At 37.9% G+C, this 18,043-nt stretch overlaps 1 protein-coding gene across 1 annotated transcript; it reads right to left on the bottom strand.

Moving 5' to 3' along the window:
* Positions 1 to 1,303: 1,303 nt before the first annotated feature.
* On the bottom strand, positions 1,304 to 17,683 carry prdm15 (PR domain containing 15). Its single transcript, XM_033978013.2, has 24 exons — positions 17,574 to 17,683; positions 16,772 to 16,818; positions 16,601 to 16,694; positions 15,705 to 15,858; positions 15,140 to 15,292; positions 14,550 to 14,658; positions 14,161 to 14,208; positions 13,904 to 14,074; positions 13,317 to 13,529; positions 13,155 to 13,249; positions 12,993 to 13,080; positions 11,361 to 11,528; positions 10,669 to 10,763; positions 10,452 to 10,583; positions 9,840 to 9,980; positions 8,655 to 8,818; positions 7,518 to 7,597; positions 6,782 to 6,901; positions 3,756 to 3,887; positions 3,087 to 3,170; positions 2,837 to 3,012; positions 2,684 to 2,764; positions 2,384 to 2,605; positions 1,304 to 2,228 (listed from the first exon to the last, which is right to left on the bottom strand). The coding sequence occupies exons 2-24, from the start codon at positions 16,800 to 16,802 to the stop codon at positions 1,698 to 1,700; spliced, it is 3,282 nt and encodes a 1,093-aa protein (XP_033833904.1). The 5' UTR covers positions 16,803 to 16,818; positions 17,574 to 17,683; the 3' UTR covers positions 1,304 to 1,697.
* Between the last annotated feature and the right edge of the window lie 360 nt (positions 17,684 to 18,043).

Genomic DNA, 18,043 nt, shown 5'->3' with positions numbered 1-18,043 from the left:
CTATGTGTTGTTTATAAGCATGAAATAATTAGTTTTCATGTTTCATGTCATCCAATTAGCTTGTTGTTTACAGTTTCTAAAATTGAAAATTGTAGCCAAGTTTGAGTAGATTTACTTAAAAAAAATAATAATACAAATATATATAATAATAACAACAACAACAACAATAATAATATTAATTATTATTATTATTATTATTATTATTATATGCTTTTATGTTGCACTTTATCACCGCAGTAAGTTACTAGTTTGTGAACTGTGTTCACAGACGATGGCAAGAAAAGTCTTCTGATTCTGATGTAAGTAAATTATATAGAGGCAGGCAGGTGACGCCATCAAGTCAAGTTACAGGTCATATCTGTGCATAGAGTCTAAACTGCTCACAATAAGAATGTATGTTTTCAAAGTAATTTTTGGCAAACCCCCCCCCCCCCCCAAAAAAAAAACAAACAAACAAACAAAACATCTCTGCTGTGTGGGTTGGGTCACTGTTCCACACCTTCTTTCTCAGTGGCCACAGACAGAAAACACATATGAAGTACCTTCAAGGTGAAACTAGGGAGGAAGTGTGAATGAGCCTTTTAACATAATATTATAGACTTGAGTGAAGTGTAAATGTGATGTGGGAAACAGCAGCCCTAACAAGAAAAACAGCAATGCGTTTGTGATTAGTGAAGTCTAGTCCTCTATTCCTCTAATCCTTTTCATCTGCCAGGGTGGGTAGTACTTAATTACATTTACTTGAGTAACTTTTAAATAAATTGTACTTCTCAGAGTAGTTTTACGCTGGATATTATTACTCCTACTTGAATAATTTTAGATACTTACTTACAGAACTCTAAAATGTTTCTATACTTTCCCAATAAGAAATCTTGTGCCATATTCAAGGTTTTATGCTTCCAATTAGGTCCCTACGTCTACACAGTTGAAGTAGTTTCTTCAAATACCATTTCCCTGGAGCACTACTTAGTACTTCTACCTGAGTAATATTATTTTGAATTAAGGGTGGTCTTATTTGAATAAACTTTTTGAATACTCTACCACCTCTGCGTATTACAAGCTTATCTTTGTAACCAAAGCGCTGCATATATTGGCTACTCAAACTGCAATAGTTGTGTCTGTGTTTCTACAATGGTCTGTACTCAACTCAATGACGCCCTCTAGTGTTTTCATCTTCAAAAGTTATTATCACTATCCGGTTTTCTTCACTAGTAATTTAAAACTTAAGCGATTATAACATGACTAAATTATGACCAAAAGGTAATTACATATGCTACTGACATAGAACACAACCAGGAAATATATGGTAATTTGTTTTAAGTACAAAAGGTTTTCAGCATGTTTCCAAGGCAGAAGAAAATGTAAAATACAACAGTCAAAAATAATTATTCACACAATACTACAACTCATTTCAATTGATTTAACCAGAGTCAGATTTGATTGACAGATGATTAACAGATGGGTAATCAATAGATATTACAGCCATGCAGTTTTAAAGGCTTAGACAGAAGGCATTCTCAACTCTATCAAAATGCTTTGGTTTTGATGTGTGAGAAAAGAAAAATCTCGCTACATCTTGTCAGTAAGTGCCATAAAAACCTAAAAAAAACAAAAAAAACTGTTTCCTTTAGTCCAATGGAGAGGCATCTGTGTGACTTCTGTTTAGCTCTACAGTGAATACCAATCTAATACAGAGACTATGTAATGTGATGAGAAGCGTCCAGCGCCTCAGCTTTTAAGTAGCTAAACATTGGCTGAGATGAGCCACTTGGTTGTGTAGCAGGAGACTGGCTCTGTGCAGACTGTCCCAGCTCCGGGTTCTGATTGTCCTGGTTTTCCACAGAAGCCTCTGCCCCTGCTGTGACAGTGCTGCCCTCTGCTGGTGGGACAGGTCTCCAGGCCAGAGTGGAGGGCTCCAGTGAATGGCTCATTGGATTGACCAGAGTGGTGAGGTTAATGAAGTGGGCCACAGACTGAGGGGCTGCTGTGGGGCCCACCGTCTCTGGGACCAGATCCGGGGGGCGATTGTGAAGCATGGCAGAGCCACTCACTGTGTCAAAGGTCACAGTGAGGATGGGGTTGTCTAGGTGACCCACAGCCACAGGCTGAAGGCTGGTGAACTGTGCTGGGGGCGTGCTGGTGATGGGAGTGACAGTTATGTTTGTCAGCCCCACTGAGCTGTTAGAGGACGGAGCAGCAGACACATTTGGGTCAGCCAGGACCACGACCTGAAAAAGAGAAAAAATTACTGCAGTTACCAGTAATACTTTACTTTCTGTTCATATAGATAAAGTTCTTTCTTAGTCATTTATGTGGTGAAAACAATGTGATGAATCTAGTATGTTATCAACAGCAGAGTGACTTTTTAGTTTTACACCTGTACCTGCTGAATGCTCTGCACCGCGGAGCTGGTCTCTGTCTCCTCACCAACGATGACTGTTCTAAACTCAGGCATGGACTCTTGTTTTGTAGCAGTGAAATCCACAAAGTCGTCTGTGTCGGACAGTTCTGGATCGGCTTGAGCTCTTTGCTTCTTCTTGGTGCTGCGAGGCGGTCGTCCAGGTCTCGTCTGAGACAAAGTGTCCTTTTCCAGAGTAAGTGTGGGCTACAGAAATGAATAGCAGTGAAAAATATTCATAAGTGTTTATTTAGTCACAAGGTTTAAAGTAGTGACATTTCTTACCTGTACGATGCTGATTGAGGACTCATTGATTGTTGAAGGTTCCTGAAGATCATCAAATTCATCCATTCTCATAGAGACCAACTGAACATAACACAAGCAGTCATTCCTGTATCTTTAAATGTGCTTTAACATTACCACAGTTCTGAGCCTCACCTCAGGGTGTTTGCGGCGCAGGTGTCTGTTCATTGAGGCGCGGGTGGACACCTTTGTCCCACATAAGTCACATGACTGCGCCTCCACCTTCTCGTGGGTCAGGTGCACATGCTTCTGCAGCATGTATTCCGTCAGATACTTTTTGTCACATGTTGGACAGGTCCAGGTTTTACCCACTACATCAGAATAAACAAACAAATAAATCCACTGCACAAACAACCAGTGTTTATGTCTGTACCATTTAGCTCACCTGTATGAATGAGCTTATGCGTCTCTAGAGTCGTCCTCTCACTAAAGGTTTTCCCACACAGTTCACACATGAAGTCTTTTATGCCTAGAGGAAACATAAAAGAATCATAACAAACAGGTCTAGTCATATGACTCGGGTGTCATAAGGCTACTGTGATACCCTCTCTCACTCCCTCATCTTAAAAATTAGCCTGCAAACCAAGGGGCTGGTTGGCTCGCATTGGTTGCCTAGCAAGCGAAAACCACAAGCTTTGACAAAACTGTACCATTTCAGAGGAGATGATTGACAGGCAGATTAACCAATCAGAGGGACACATGGCGTCTTTGGGTCCATAAAAAGGAAAAAAAATAAAAGTAAAGCAGAGGATTGAGAAACAACGCAGATTTCTGCAGAATCAACAATTGAACATTAAACTCTCACGTATCTGAGGTTAAATAAAGTTATACATTTTGTTCTGAATGATACAAGAATTTTCCAAAGATGTCTTCTGCATTTGAGGCACATGCTACAAATCAGTGGATGTGACTGAATCATCCCAATTTAGGACAGTGGTGTGACTCTCTTTATGGTGTAGAACAGAACATAGAAGAGACTGGAAGGTTAATTGGCCTGACAAAGTCTATGGAGTTTGATGTATTTACAGTAAAGATGCATTAGTCAGACTCTCACCTGTGTGCCTCTTGTAGTGTTTCAGCATGTTGACTTTCTGAGCAAACTTGCGGTTACACTCTTTACACTCGTACTCTTTGATGCCTTTGTGCAGCTTCATGTGATGTCTCAGAGCATGTTTGGTCTTCATACCTTAAAACAATCAAATAAGATGCAGCTTATAAGATAAGATAAGATATGCCTTTATTAGTCCCACATTGGGGAAATTCCAGTATTGCACCGCATAGTTAAAGAACAGAAGGAAAATGGTACATGCAATAAAACAAGATAATAGATAAATAGTTTAAAATAATTTAAAAAATATACTTAAAAATAAACTAAAAATAGACTCTAATATAACATCTTCATAAAGTGACTTAAGTATTGCACATAGGTATGGATGAATGACTCATGATCAGTGTTAACAGTGTTCATTGTACAGTCTGACAGCAGCAGGAAGGAAAGACCTGCGAAACCTCTCCTTCACACAGCGAGGGTGTCACTTATCTGTCACTTATAACATACAGGTTAAGCGTGTACAAAAATAAACAGATCAAGCAGGGCGGCAATGACCATATTGTGATTAGTTTACTTTTTAAATGTAATGTTAATTGGACTATACAGACTCTAAACACATGCCAACATACTTATACACTAGACCAGGGGTCGGCAACCTGTGGCTCCAGAGCTGCATGCGGCTCTTTCATCCTTATACTGCAGCTCTGTGTGGCTTGGGAAAATACATTTCCCTCTTAATTTAAGTGTATTTTATTTGTGTTTGTTCTTTTTTGTTGTAGTTTAAATTGGAAGATTATTAGGATTTTGAAATCTTAAAATAACAAACAGCAGAGTCCTGTGTAAAGACACAGGCCTGATTTTCAGACGCAGTGCGCATAGGGGTCTGGAGCAGGAGGATCTTCTTTTTTTATTTTATTTTATTTTTTATTTATTTTGAAGAACACCCAGTGACATAGAAACACATACAATATTTACAGCTTACTATTTACAGAGAAAGTTGTGTTGATGTGTAAAAGTGTTGGGGGGGGGGGGGAAGTACAGTATGGTACCTGCATTATTCTGTCTTGGTTGGTTTTCTTTGTAAATATGCGTGTGTGTGTGTGTGTGGGGGGGGGGGGGTGTGTGTGTGTGTGTGTGAGTGTATGAGTGTGTGTGCGGAGATAAAGAAGTAATACTAATAATATTAATAATAAAAGTAAAGATAACAATAACAGGTTTTATTATTGCTGTCATACTCAGTGTTGGTCAATATTGCTCTATGTTAGTTTTGTGGTCCTAATGGTGGTATTGGTTATTTAGATTTAAATGTAAAATGTGTGTGCATGCGTGTCCTGTACAATGCATTAAAAGAGGCAAGGTTTTGGTGAGCCCGCACTCAAGGGGCAGTACCCCCTAGCAATGCGCCCATTCCTTGCTAACCCTAATCTTTTTATGTATTTGTTGTCAATTATTATTATTATTGAGCAGGAGGATCTTCTGACGTAACTTTGGCCCGTCCCTCATGACACGCTAATAAACTTGTCCATAGATATATCATGAAAATCCTGAGAGGAAATCACCACAGAAATCTATTTGATGTAGTGGCAGGTATATTATATCTGTGATAGATCTGTTCTTGTCTCCGCAATGACGTTTCACGTTTAACACATCAGACACGACGCCCAAAAGTAGAGGCACAAGCGAGTGAAAATGAGCCAAAGCAAAAGTCTTTGGAGAGCTTTTTAACAAAGGAGAAAAGGCCAACTGAGGAGCCTGAAGAGAAGCCTACGACCTGCAAGAAAAAGAAAGCTAAATTTAACCGACAACACCAGGAGTCCTACTTAAAATATGGGTTTGTCACTACAGGTGACTCTCACGCGCAGAGTTCCCACATATTACGCAGTAATATGTGGGAAAAGCAAATGAGGCAATGAAACCTTCAAAACTCATGGAGAATAAGCACCTGGGATTAAAAGATAAGCCTTTAGAGTTTTTTTTTAAAGAAACTGCGAAGCAGACTAGACATAATCACACTGCGGGTGTCATTGTCTCTCATCACTCCTCATGAGTCCACCTCATCGCAAAGAAAGAAGTGCAGGGCTCCCTCTGATGCAGCGGTATGGTGAGTTGTATTTTTTATGCACTTAACTTACAACAATAAATAATTTCTACTTTATTTGTTTCTATATTCTAGACGTCTTCAGTGATCATATTTCAACCTTTACTTGATAAAAAAAAAAAATACATTGAGTTTAAAAAAAAAAATACAACAGAAAGAACAGTCTCACAAGTCGACTAATTTTAAAAATAATTGTTCACTAGTTCACTGGAAAAATAATTAGCAAAAGAAACATTAAATTCTGTCAACTGGACAAAAATTTTAGAGTGAAGACTTATTGCTGCTCATCCAAGCCGCTTCTTCAGTTGAGGTCAGAATGCTGGTGGACACTGCCTTATATCTATCTGAAGGGAGGAGCTAACTACACTGAAATTAACACACCTATTTGTTTACAAGCAGACCAGAACTGAGGAAGTTGCTTGGTTAAATGGTGAAACATTTTCACTCTAAAACTTTTGTCCAAAACTTTTTCTTTTGCTATCGATTAGTGGCAATAATGACTATATGGACTTATTGTTCAATACATGAAAGCTGGAACAATATATTTTGGGGCTCAACGTGTATCATGTTTACAATGTCTTTGTTAAAATGGGAAGATATGGGTGTTTTTTTTTAATACAATAACATCTGAGCTGTAAAACTTTAAATAAGTGATTATTGGTTCATTCTGCTATTTATTTGCTATAGCTCAGGCCTTTTAATGATAGTCTATTTAAAAATGCTGTTGCATTATTGTTATTGCGTCAGTGGCATAAAGTCATTTCATTATTATCATTCATTGCAGTATGTCTCTGTAGCGATAAATTGTGCTTCCAAATGAGTTATTGTGACAGGTGTACTATGGATCATACCGGGAAGACTGAGGGATTACACAGACATCTTACAAAAATCATTGTTAGTTGCAGCCCTAGAACCCGTGCTGGGAGATTACCTTTGCCACACTCTGCACACAGGTAGTCTCTGATGTCATCGTGGACCCTCAGGTGTTCCTTGAGCATATCTTTTCTGGCAAATGACTTCCCACACTTATCACAGCTGTGACTTTTGACCCCTGTAATAACATATGGACAGTATTGTGACTGTGAGATGGTGCAGTCTGTTTCCTCTCTCACTACCAGTGGTGGAAAAAGTACTCAATTGTGTTTCTTAAGTAAAAGTACAGATACTGGAGCAAAAAAAATACTCAAGTAAAAGTATCATATTACAAAATAATCTACTGGAATAAAAGTATAAAAGTACCCATTTGAAAATGTACTTAAAGAGTAAAACGTGAAAGAATTTCATGTTAATTCTGAGGTCTTATAAGGCTTCAAAAGTAGTGATTTTGATAAAAGATCTGTGCTGCATTTTTAGAAACAATTCTTTTTTCTAGCTGTTTTTATTTGTATATTTTTGTTTACTCAGACTACGAACATATTAAAAATAACCCCCTCAGACTTTTCAGCAGGTCTCAACTAATAATAAAAAATACTTTTATTTTTCAGTCCAGTTAAAAACTAGTACAGATACCTGCTTTCAGATGTAGTGAAGTAAAAGTACAAAGTATCCACTTTAAAATGTACTTAAGTACAGATACCTAAAATTTGTACTTAAGTACAGTACTGTATTACTTTTATTTTATTACCTTCCACCATGGCTCAGTACAAATGTTACAAATGCTTACTCACCAGTGTGGATGATCTTATGTCTCTCCAGGTTTCCATAGCTGTTGAAGATGCGCCCACAAACCTCACATGGATGGATGTATCTAACAGACAAATTGTGTAAAAGAGACATTATGTAAGATCAACTTTAATTAGCTGTTTGCCATGTTATAACAGTGTTCATCATTTGCGTGTTCAAAGATGTATTTAGATTTATTCATGCAAAAATTCCAGTTTTCACCTATCTCCCATGTCTGCCCACTTCTGTATTTACTTGTGATTATTCAAGACTTCAGACATAAATGAAAATCCACTGCTTTCTATGGTGAAATACTGCTGTGAAGAGGAACTTTTGAACAGGAATTCAGAAGACCTGTTTCTACGATTAAGTCATTTTAGATAAATATTGCTGTGGACCATGGAAAAAAAAGTTAAATAATGATCCATTCATTATAGTTCATTAGTAAATACCCTTCAAAAGCAGAATGTCTTCATTAAAAAATGGATACAATCAAACTGACTGACTTTTACTGTCTTAAAAACATGAAAAACAGAACTAGTTCATTTTAAACAGTTTGCAGTGGTCCAAAGTTATTCCTCACTTAACTTATGCATTCCGATCATCCTTATTATTGTGTGATGAGTTTATAAGTACGTTTTACATCAGACAATAAAGCGCTTAATCATTAGATTTAGACTTATACAGTAGTCTTATTTTGACCTCAAGAGCTGCTTATAAAGGGTGCTCAATTTAGTTAATTATGTAAATATACAGATACTGGACTAAAATAAAAAGTAAAAGTATCATATGAAAAAATCTACTTAAGTAAACGTATTAAAGTACCTATTTAAAAATGTACTTAAAGAACATAAAGTGAAAGTATTTTGCACAGATTTTGAGATCTATTAAAGCTTCAAATGTAGTGATTTTAAGATTTGTGCAGAATTTTGTTCAACAGAAACAATACAATTTTTCTAGCCATTATTATTATTATTTATTTATTTTTATTTAATTTTTTTGTTTTCTCAAATTATTAAAATGTTAAAACTAATCTCTCAACCTTTTCAGCAAGTCTCAAATAATAAAAAGTACAGGTATCTGTACTTTCTGTAGTGAGCAGAAAGTATTTGGCATGTATCTGTTTTTAGAGTAAATCTTACTTCTGCACAGCGGGGTCAGGTAGCTGCTCTCTGTGGATCACCAGATGTGCATTGTATGTGGCCTTCAGAGCAAAGCGTCGGTTACAGATGCCACAGCCATAACCACGCTCTTTGTGCTGCTCCATGATGTGCTTCAAATACTCCTTACCTTTCGCAAATGACAGCTGAGACAAAAGGACACACTATGTTACGCACTCGTTCACAGATTACAGTTGTGTATTCATAGACAGTATTGACCTTATTCCAAACCTCACTTTCTTTGCACTGTGTGCTGTGCCTGTGTTACAAGAGAATCACATTCATTTACACCTAGAATTTGTGAAAAGTTTTGCAGCTAAAATATGATGTAAAGTAGGTTGATTTGTATAAAACATTCACTTGACCAAGTCAACACTGCACCGATTCTCTGGGAGGCTTTAAAATGGCTCTGTACTCCCTGTAGAATTTAGGTGCTGTCGAGATTGGCAGCCCCCATGCAAAATCATACAAGCCAAATGACGTTGGCGGTGCCCACGGCAACATCTGGAATAAGGTAAATATATAAAGTTTATAAAGTACCATAATTTCTTCCATAAATAACTAAATATCCTGTCTTATTATGCATTAAAAATAGCAAATCCTGTAGTTAAGATCTGTACAAAAATGTTCTGAAATGTGTTTCCTGTATTAAATTGACAGCAACAGCGATACTGGAATTAAATTTCTCATTCATTTTTCCATAGACTTTCCAAAAAAAAAAAAAAAAAAAAAAACCTAAAAGAAAATCAAATGCTTGAAAGCTTGCTCAGGTCTAATCAGCTAAAGACCACAGTTAAATAATGACCACAAAACCAATAATTTCATGTATTATTTAATGTTTCTGAAACGTTACACACATAAAGATATTAAAGCATTTTGGTGAATCTTGCGTTTAAATGTGCTTTTTGAGCTTAACATGACCGCATTATGGATATTAGTTAGCATGAAGCTGGTTAGCCTCCGTGATGCCTTTGAACTCTTAATATTAGATTTTTTTGAAAAGTGTATGGGAAAAAATGAATGAAAAATTTTCTTCCAGCACCAGAGCAGGCAGTCACTATTGAGCTCCATGCTTCTCAGAAAAATCACAATTTTTCTCAAATTATTCAGCCCTAAGCACAGTGTAACAGGAGTAGAGTGGTATATAAAGGCTTTGTCTATTCTTACTTGACATTTTTTGCAGTTGTATTTGTGCCGTTCAGGATCCTCCAACTCGTCTTCCTCATCTGTTTCTTCACTGTCCTCTGCAGAAATGCCAATTTTCTTGATGAAGTCTTCTCGTTCCTGCTCGTCCATAAGTGCAATGTCCTATACAACAGGTGGATAAAAGCACAATCCCTTTTTATCATTCTTTATCATTAGAATTCATAAAACTGAGCATAATTCCACCTTGTGATGTCATGTGGTAATACAGGAAGTGCTCCACTGTCGTTTTTAAACTTCATAATTTTTCACAAGAATCATTTGTATGGCTTCAGCCCTGGAACTGTCCAGTTCTACTGAACTAAAGATAAAATGTAGCTGTTAACTTGAAAACTATCACTACATGACATCACAAGGTGGAACAGAGCATTTTGAGCTTTGGAGATGTAGACAGCTAAATAATGCAGGATTACTCAAAAATGTGTGAATGAAACAAAACACAGCTCCAGGGACGTTTTGATGAGGCAACAACATATACATTACACACATCACAACATTACATATACAACAACAACATTATAACATGGCTTACAGCTGATTAGAGTAAATTTGGTGTCATACAGGACCTTTGATTACCTTGAAGTGGACATGGATGTGATCCCTCAGCACATCCACTCTGAAGAACTTGCGCCCACAGATCTCACAGGTGTATTTCTTATCTCCGTGAGTGAGCAGGTGCTTGTTCATATTGCTCCTGCAGGAGAACACCTGTGCACACAGAATTCTCTGTTAGACATTTGTCTTTCCAACGTCATGCCCTTAGTGACATATTTCACATGTGTTGTGTAGTTACCTTTCCGCAGATTGGACAAGGCGACGGTTCCTTTCTGTACTTAATGTTCTCTTCACCGTTGGCCTCCAGGTCTTCTCTCTTTGTGTTTTTTGCTCCTACAATTACAGTTTAGATTTAGAATCAAAAACAAGACCGGCTCAAAACAACATTTGTCAAGACACTGTTTAATACATTAAACTACACATATACAGATTTTCCACTGGACACTTCAAAAATAAATTATACACATGTAATTAGATAAAGTCATTTTTTTCAGCAATGACAAATGTGCGCTATGTCACTTGCTTTGTCTGGGATGTTCCAAATTATGGCATTAACCTTTCCTTTATTGAATTTATAGAGTGAGCTCACCTCTACACAGATCTGAGCTATAATTTTGCCTTCTGCCACCACCTACTTTATGCCACAGAGATAGATATGTTAATGCCATTCAGTGGAATATTCCAGACGAAGCAATAACATACCTATATAGACCAGCAGGTAATGGACCCCCCACCAAAGGGTCCATAAACGAATAAAAAATATTAATTGACACATTTTCCTTAGCTGGTATTATGCTCACTGTCTGGTAGTGTTATTTTTGTTCTCATCTCAATAACATATTTTCATGATATTCCTAAATCTTTAAAACATCTTTGTAATTATTCTACTACTTCTTTGTATTCACACAGGAAGTAGACGACTAGACTCACCCACACCGTGCCTCCGGTGGTGCTCGAGCATCACATCTTTGCGATAAAACATTTTGTTGCAGATTTCACAGGAGTAGAGTTTGTCTCCATGTTTCTTCTTGTGTTTGGAAAGGTTACTGTTGGTGGAGAAGAACCGTGAGCAGATGTCACACTGGAAGGTCTTGTCATCTAGAAAAATCAAAAGAAATGACATTTTATGGTGTATACTTGGTTTAGGTCATATTTAACAGATAGGACTTTCTCTGTTATGATTGGTGACCTCTCCTCCTCAGCCCCTTTGATCTCTGGTGTGCCACAGGGATCCATTTTGGGCCCTGTTTTATTTTCTCTATACATGTTGCCCTTAGGTGCAATTATTTCAATGTCTAGAATGTCTCAGAATTTCCTCTGCTTGAATGAGGATAAAACTGAATGCATTGTGTTTGGAACATCCAACCTATCTCAGCTCCTGGTCTTATTGCTTTGGGCCCCCATTTTAATCATGTTGTCAAAAACTTGGGGGTGAATTTGGACAGCGGTCTAAAATTTGACAAACAAATAGACTCTGTGGTCAGAGCAAGCTTTTTTTCAGCTCCGCCTCCTGGCGAAAGTCAAACCCTTCTTGAGCCGTGGTGACCGGGAGAAAGCCATCCACACCTTCATCAGCTCCCGCATAGACTATTGTAACGCTCTCTACGCAGGGATTAACCAAGCTGATCTTCACCGCCTGCAGCTCGTGCAAAATGCTGCAGCCCGCCTGCTCATGAACAGTCGCAAACATGACCACATCACCCCTGTCCTGTACTCTTTGCACTGGCTCCCTGTCCAGTTCAGAATTCATTTTAAAATTGTAATGTTTGTTTTTAAAGCACTAAATGGCCTTGCACCTTCTTATCTGTGTGAGATTTTGACCACTCAACATCTGCTGGAGGTTCCCCGGTCCCGGTGCAAAGAGTGGGGCGATCGTTCTTTTGCAGTAGTGGGTCCAAAACTCTGGAACTCATTGCCCAGAGTTGCGTCCCATCTCTGACCTGCCTCTGTTTAAAGCCAAACTGAAAATTATTTATTTAGAATGGCTTTCAGCACTTAGTGGCACTGTGACTCTTTCCTTATTTTAATGGTGTAATATGCTCTGTTGATTTGTATGAAGTTTATTGTTTTTAATCGTGTTTTTAATGTTGTACAGCACTTTGGGCAGCTTTGGTTGTTGGAAGGTGCTATAGAAATAAAGTTTGATTGATTGATAATCGCTCAGTCATCCTGTTAAGGTCCAAAGCCAAAGAAAGCTGAAATCTGTCAAATGGACAGATTTAGTTCTGACAGAGCTCTGGTAAAGCACTGCCCTAAATATCTGTCTAAAGGACAGCTTGTTTGTCTACATTTTATAGTACATATATGTTTAAGGGTGTCTTCACATGTTACTGCCCTCTGCGGAGTGGTCCTTGCACACTGGATTTAATTCTATTTACTTCACTGGGTCGGTCCTTGTTAACACACACCACGCTCATAATTTACTGCAAACGCCGCACAGTAGCCACGTGAGGCCATCAGCATCAGTAGGTCAGCCAATACTCACTACGCTCCAAAGTGCAGCAAGTGGCAGTGTGAAAACACCCTTAGAGTTTATTGTCATTATTATGTATTAGTTTTTACCTGTTCGGCAGTTGTGGAATTTCAAGGCATTTTCTAGGCGAAAGGATTTCTCACAGGTGTTGCACTTGTATTTGTACTCCAGATCAGGCTGGTGAACATGAGACACTTTAGAATAAAACAATAAATAAATAAAAACAACACTTGTGTTGAAGAGGTACTTACCATTGTCTTACTGTGCTTATAAGAAATGTGCTGCTTCAGACTTTCTTTGCGGCTAAATAACTTGTCACAATCGTCACATTTAAACAGCTTGTCCCCTAAAATATATAAATAAATATTATACTGTCTTTATTATGACTGTATTTTTCTTTATGGGCGTCTTACCATGAGAGCGGATGTGTCTATTCAAATTGCTGCTGTTCTGGAAGATCTTGCTGCACAGGGAGCAGCGGTATACCTTCTTTTGGTCTCGAAGTTTGGGCCTCTTGATGATGGGTTCAGTCTCTGTGTCATGGGCTGGGGCAATGCTTTCAACTGGTGCCATCTCTGTAGTTTCAGATTCCTCCAAAACTGAACAGTTTTTTACTGGCTTCGAAACTTTATGGCGAGAGAGAGAGAGAGAGAAGTAATGAACTGAACTGAAAAGTGCTTTAAGTACTATGAATACACATTAAAAAAAATCAAGATGGACAATAGAATACTAGGCTTAATACTACAAAAAAAACAAAAAAAAACAAAAAACAGAACGACCTCCCTACAAGTGCAAGTAAAAGGTACATGCAATAATAATCAATCAGTGTGTCTATTTGTGTGTGTGTGTGTATATATATATATATATATATATATATATATATATATATATATATATATATATATAGTGCATTTATACTTTACTGTTTTGTTTTTGGTTTCATTTAATTCACGTAGTAAGAAAAAAACGTGTTGCTGTGACTGTGCTTCAACTCACACACCTTTGCTTTTGTTTGCAGTGGTGGAGATGGTGGGTCTGCGTCCTCTGTTTTTCCTCGCCCGAATAGGACTTTTCCTCTGGGTGCGTGGAGCAGGAGGGGGACCTACATCCACCTCTGGAAATACATGACTCTCCTCTTGTGGGTCAAGTGGAAGCGCCAATTTTACATCATCTGTTGAAAGGAAATGAAAAGGTTAAATAGTTAAGAAGAGTAGCAAAGTTATAAAAATGTATTAAGAAGTTTAACAAAGAACCTACTTGTATTGTATTCTTCAGCGTCTGTCAGTATTTTGGGCCCAGTTTTCTCTAAAATCATATGTAATTTGGATAGTTTGTTTTATTATTTAAAAATAATGGCAGTGTGAGTGTGGACAATATCAAATTGAGAGTTTTATGAGTTAAAATCAAGATTGGGTTTACAATGGACATTTTAAACCCATCCATAAGCAGCAACATCTGAGAGAATGCAAACTATGAACTGTGCACAGATGCCTGCTTCTACATGTAGTGAAGTAAAAGTAAAAAGCATCCACTTTAAAATCTACTTACTGGTAAGTAAAGTATCGATACCTAAAATTTTTACTTAATTACAGTACTTTACAAATCTTTAGTGGTGGAACGTAACAAAGTAAAAGTAGTAAACAGACCTGATGGAGGTAAAGAAGGTTGAAGTTGAGGTTTTAACATGGGCTTCTCCATCTTCTTAGCGTAGAAGGCACCGTACCACACTCGCAGCTCAGTACCTGGTAGGACATCCTAGGAGGCACATCAGCAGTTTGGGTTCATGAGATTTCACAATGGTCCCTATAGTTTAAACTGAGCTGGAGGACAGGTCAGAATTATATGGACACTGTCAGACTGCAGATTTGTTGACCTGATTGACGGTTAATGTCTCTGTAATTACTGGGCCTATCCACATGAAACAAAAACTTCAAAGTCTTCGCTGTCAGCAGAAATAAACAAGTCAAATTATGTTTTTATTCAACCCTAAACATGTGATTAGCATCAACTGAAAGGACTTTAAGCCATATGGCAAGTTTGTGTGGCCAGTCTTAAACAAGTAATGGTTAGGATAAACATGTGTGCATAAGTTTGGATATTTCTTTAAAAACTTTTAGAGTTACAAAGATTCTTGCCCTCCATTTGAAATTATGACAGCAGCCATTTGCAGAACATGAACAGAGTCTAATACAGTCACAAAGCAGTCATTACTTATACATTTGAATAATGAGCATACTTGTGAGGTGTTGAAGTACACATCGTCGTCTTGTTGGTACGCTGTCAGATTCTGATGACTGTGGTCTGTAGCAGGTCTCACGAGCATCATCCAATTACAGTCCTCCTCATTACTGGTGTTAAAACACACCACGGTGCCATCTTTTTGGAACACCTGATCAGAGCGAGAAAGTAACATTTAAGATTGAGAGACTAATTGCAACTGAAACGAAATTGCAGTTTGAATGGATACAATTAGCAAAAAATTTCAAAGTACCATAATTTCCTCCATAAACAAAGTATCCTGGCTTATTCAACATATAAATGGCTAACCCGGTAGTTTAGATCTGTACAAAGATGTTATGAAATGTAATTATTCTGTTAAATTGTCGGTTCATATTTGAGTCTTAAAATTTGAACTTTGAATCCTCTTATTAAAACATAAATCACAAATCTAATCGCAATGCTTGTTGTCAGAAAAATCACAATCTGATATTTTCCCAAATCTTTCAGCTCTACTAGTAGTAGGAAATAATATAGCAAAAAATTTGCTATAGATAGATTTGTTTAATTATAAAAAACCCAACCTTCAGAGGAAATTTCCCCTCTCTTTGTAAATGTGAGACCCTTTTAGCCTCAAATGGTCCAAATCGTGTTCTCTTGACAAGGCGTCTCAGTACAAACACTCCCTCTTCTCCGGTCTTCACTTCTCTGATCTCCAAACTGTTAGGTAGGGAGGACCTAAACAGAAAGAAAGAATATAAAACATGCTATATATTAATATTTATACACATTTACAGCATGGCAGATATGAGAACGCCCTTTTCGTATGTGGGACTCAAACTCAAGACAGAATCACATTGAATATATTTTAATTTAAAAATGTAATTTTTCTGGTGTGGGCTTGGCTACTGCTTGTCTCCATGGAGATATTATGATTTTGCTTGTATGGTGCACAGTATGGCATTAAGCATATTTATCAGTCACCCATTGCCGTTGCAGTTTTTCAACATGGAAATTAACTCACTTGTTTCTTTTATTAAGTCATTTTTAAATCAATATTGAAATGTAAAATGCGGCAAATAATAATATAATGATCCACAGGCATCATAGATTATAGCAATATAGCAGACACAAGCATATAAGGTCTTTTTCAATTCCTGACTGTGGAATATTCTAAGCAAAGCAATAACATATCCATGAAGACAAGCAAGTGGTGGACCCGCAACCAGAAAGGTTCGATAGTGCACCTCTAAGTGTGTTACCGTGTCAGCCAACTACACTCACAAGGCACTCGATTGTTCTGTCCACAAGTGTGTTCTTAGAAAATTCTGCCAGTGAAACTTGACCAGACATTAGGAATTCAGAGTATGCTTACCAACACCAAAAAGCATTTTAAGTGGATTGAAACATATAAAGTCTAAGATAATGTTTAATCCTTAGATGTGAATCATTGTGTAGATACCTGAGAGAAGCCATTTACCTCGCTCTGCTGAGCACAAAAGAGTCCTGAACAGTCACCAGCGGCCCCAATTCAGGACACTCCGAGTCGTGATACTGTCCACAGTCATCGCACCCTGCAGCACAAGACACAGCAGCTCAAACCATAACCCCTCCACCTCTGCATATTATACTGTGCATGGGCCATACTTACAGACAAACTCATCTGGTGTTGGATCAGCCATTTTGCCAACCTACAGTCTGGGAATAGCATAGATGAAAGAAAGAAATGTGACAATAACTCAAAATGTTCATCTTAAAGTCACATTTTTGAGTATTTGTATCAGAATTACAAAAAGTTTTAATGGTATGGCCAGTGACTAGGAACGTGCTTTGGCCATATGGTGCAACACAAAACAATGAATAGGCCTAATAATAGTGCAAAACCGATCAAATAAGGGCATGCATAACAAAATTAAACTGTATATATGTGTGTATAATGGCCTACTCTTATACTCTGATGACTATTTAACCTGGCACCGGCTTCTTTCCTCTGACTTTTGTCTTGGTTTGAGTATTGTTGTGGACTGTCCCTGTGCAAGTAACACCAAACTATAGTGTTTCATGTCATTCTCATTCACTTGTGTTGAATTATAATGTGAAAACAGTAAGCAGCCTATGCAGTTTACATTGGGCTTGAGTCATCCTTTCACAAACTGCAGTCCAGCTTTGAGAGATGGGATCCGGGATTTCAGCCGCTCCCAAACTCTAGCCGGGTTTTAACTCCGATCTGAGCAGCTCCTGTTTGGCGACTGTAACAAAGAACAGTCGGCATGGCGGATGGACTGGAGACGCACCACACCAAACGGGAGTCAGGGCTGATGAGTCTCCGCGTGCCCAGAGCAGAGGGCCGTAAGCCGCGCAAACCGAGCCGTTCAAACCGACTGCGACTTTTCTACATATCTGCGCCGCCATTTGAGCTAATTGTGGTGTATGTTTTTAGAGAAACATGTTACCTTTTCTGCAAAAGACCCTTCATTTATCGAGTCCTGACTCCGGGTTCCAATCCGCTCCAGACACGGCGCAGGACCGGAAACCAGCCGCGCCCACGGAATTATGGGAGATGTAGGCGCTTGAGCAAATGTTACACCAATGCAGTGGAGGAAAAGTGAAAACAGTTCTTTCAAATTCCAGGCAAAATCCGACTTTTCTCTGTGCGTATAAACATAAAAACATACTATAAGAGTGTTACTAAAACTATACCACAATATGCAAGCAGGATTGTGGTGATAAAATACTGATTACAGGTGTATTTGCATTTACAGGCAAACTTTTAAAGGAGACATACCGGTACTGTGCTTTTTTGGTGTATTTAGTATTAAACTACAACATATTTAGATAATAATCTCAACTTTATATACATTTTTGTATGTGACTTTTTTTTTGTATTTGACCAAGAATAATCGCAAGCAAGTAAGGGAGAAGT

This window comes from Periophthalmus magnuspinnatus, chromosome 14, assembly GCF_009829125.3.
Source record: "Periophthalmus magnuspinnatus isolate fPerMag1 chromosome 14, fPerMag1.2.pri, whole genome shotgun sequence".
Classification (NCBI taxonomy): domain Eukaryota; kingdom Metazoa; phylum Chordata; class Actinopteri; order Gobiiformes; family Gobiidae; genus Periophthalmus; species Periophthalmus magnuspinnatus.
This window is presented reverse-complemented; position numbering and strand designations above follow the sequence as displayed.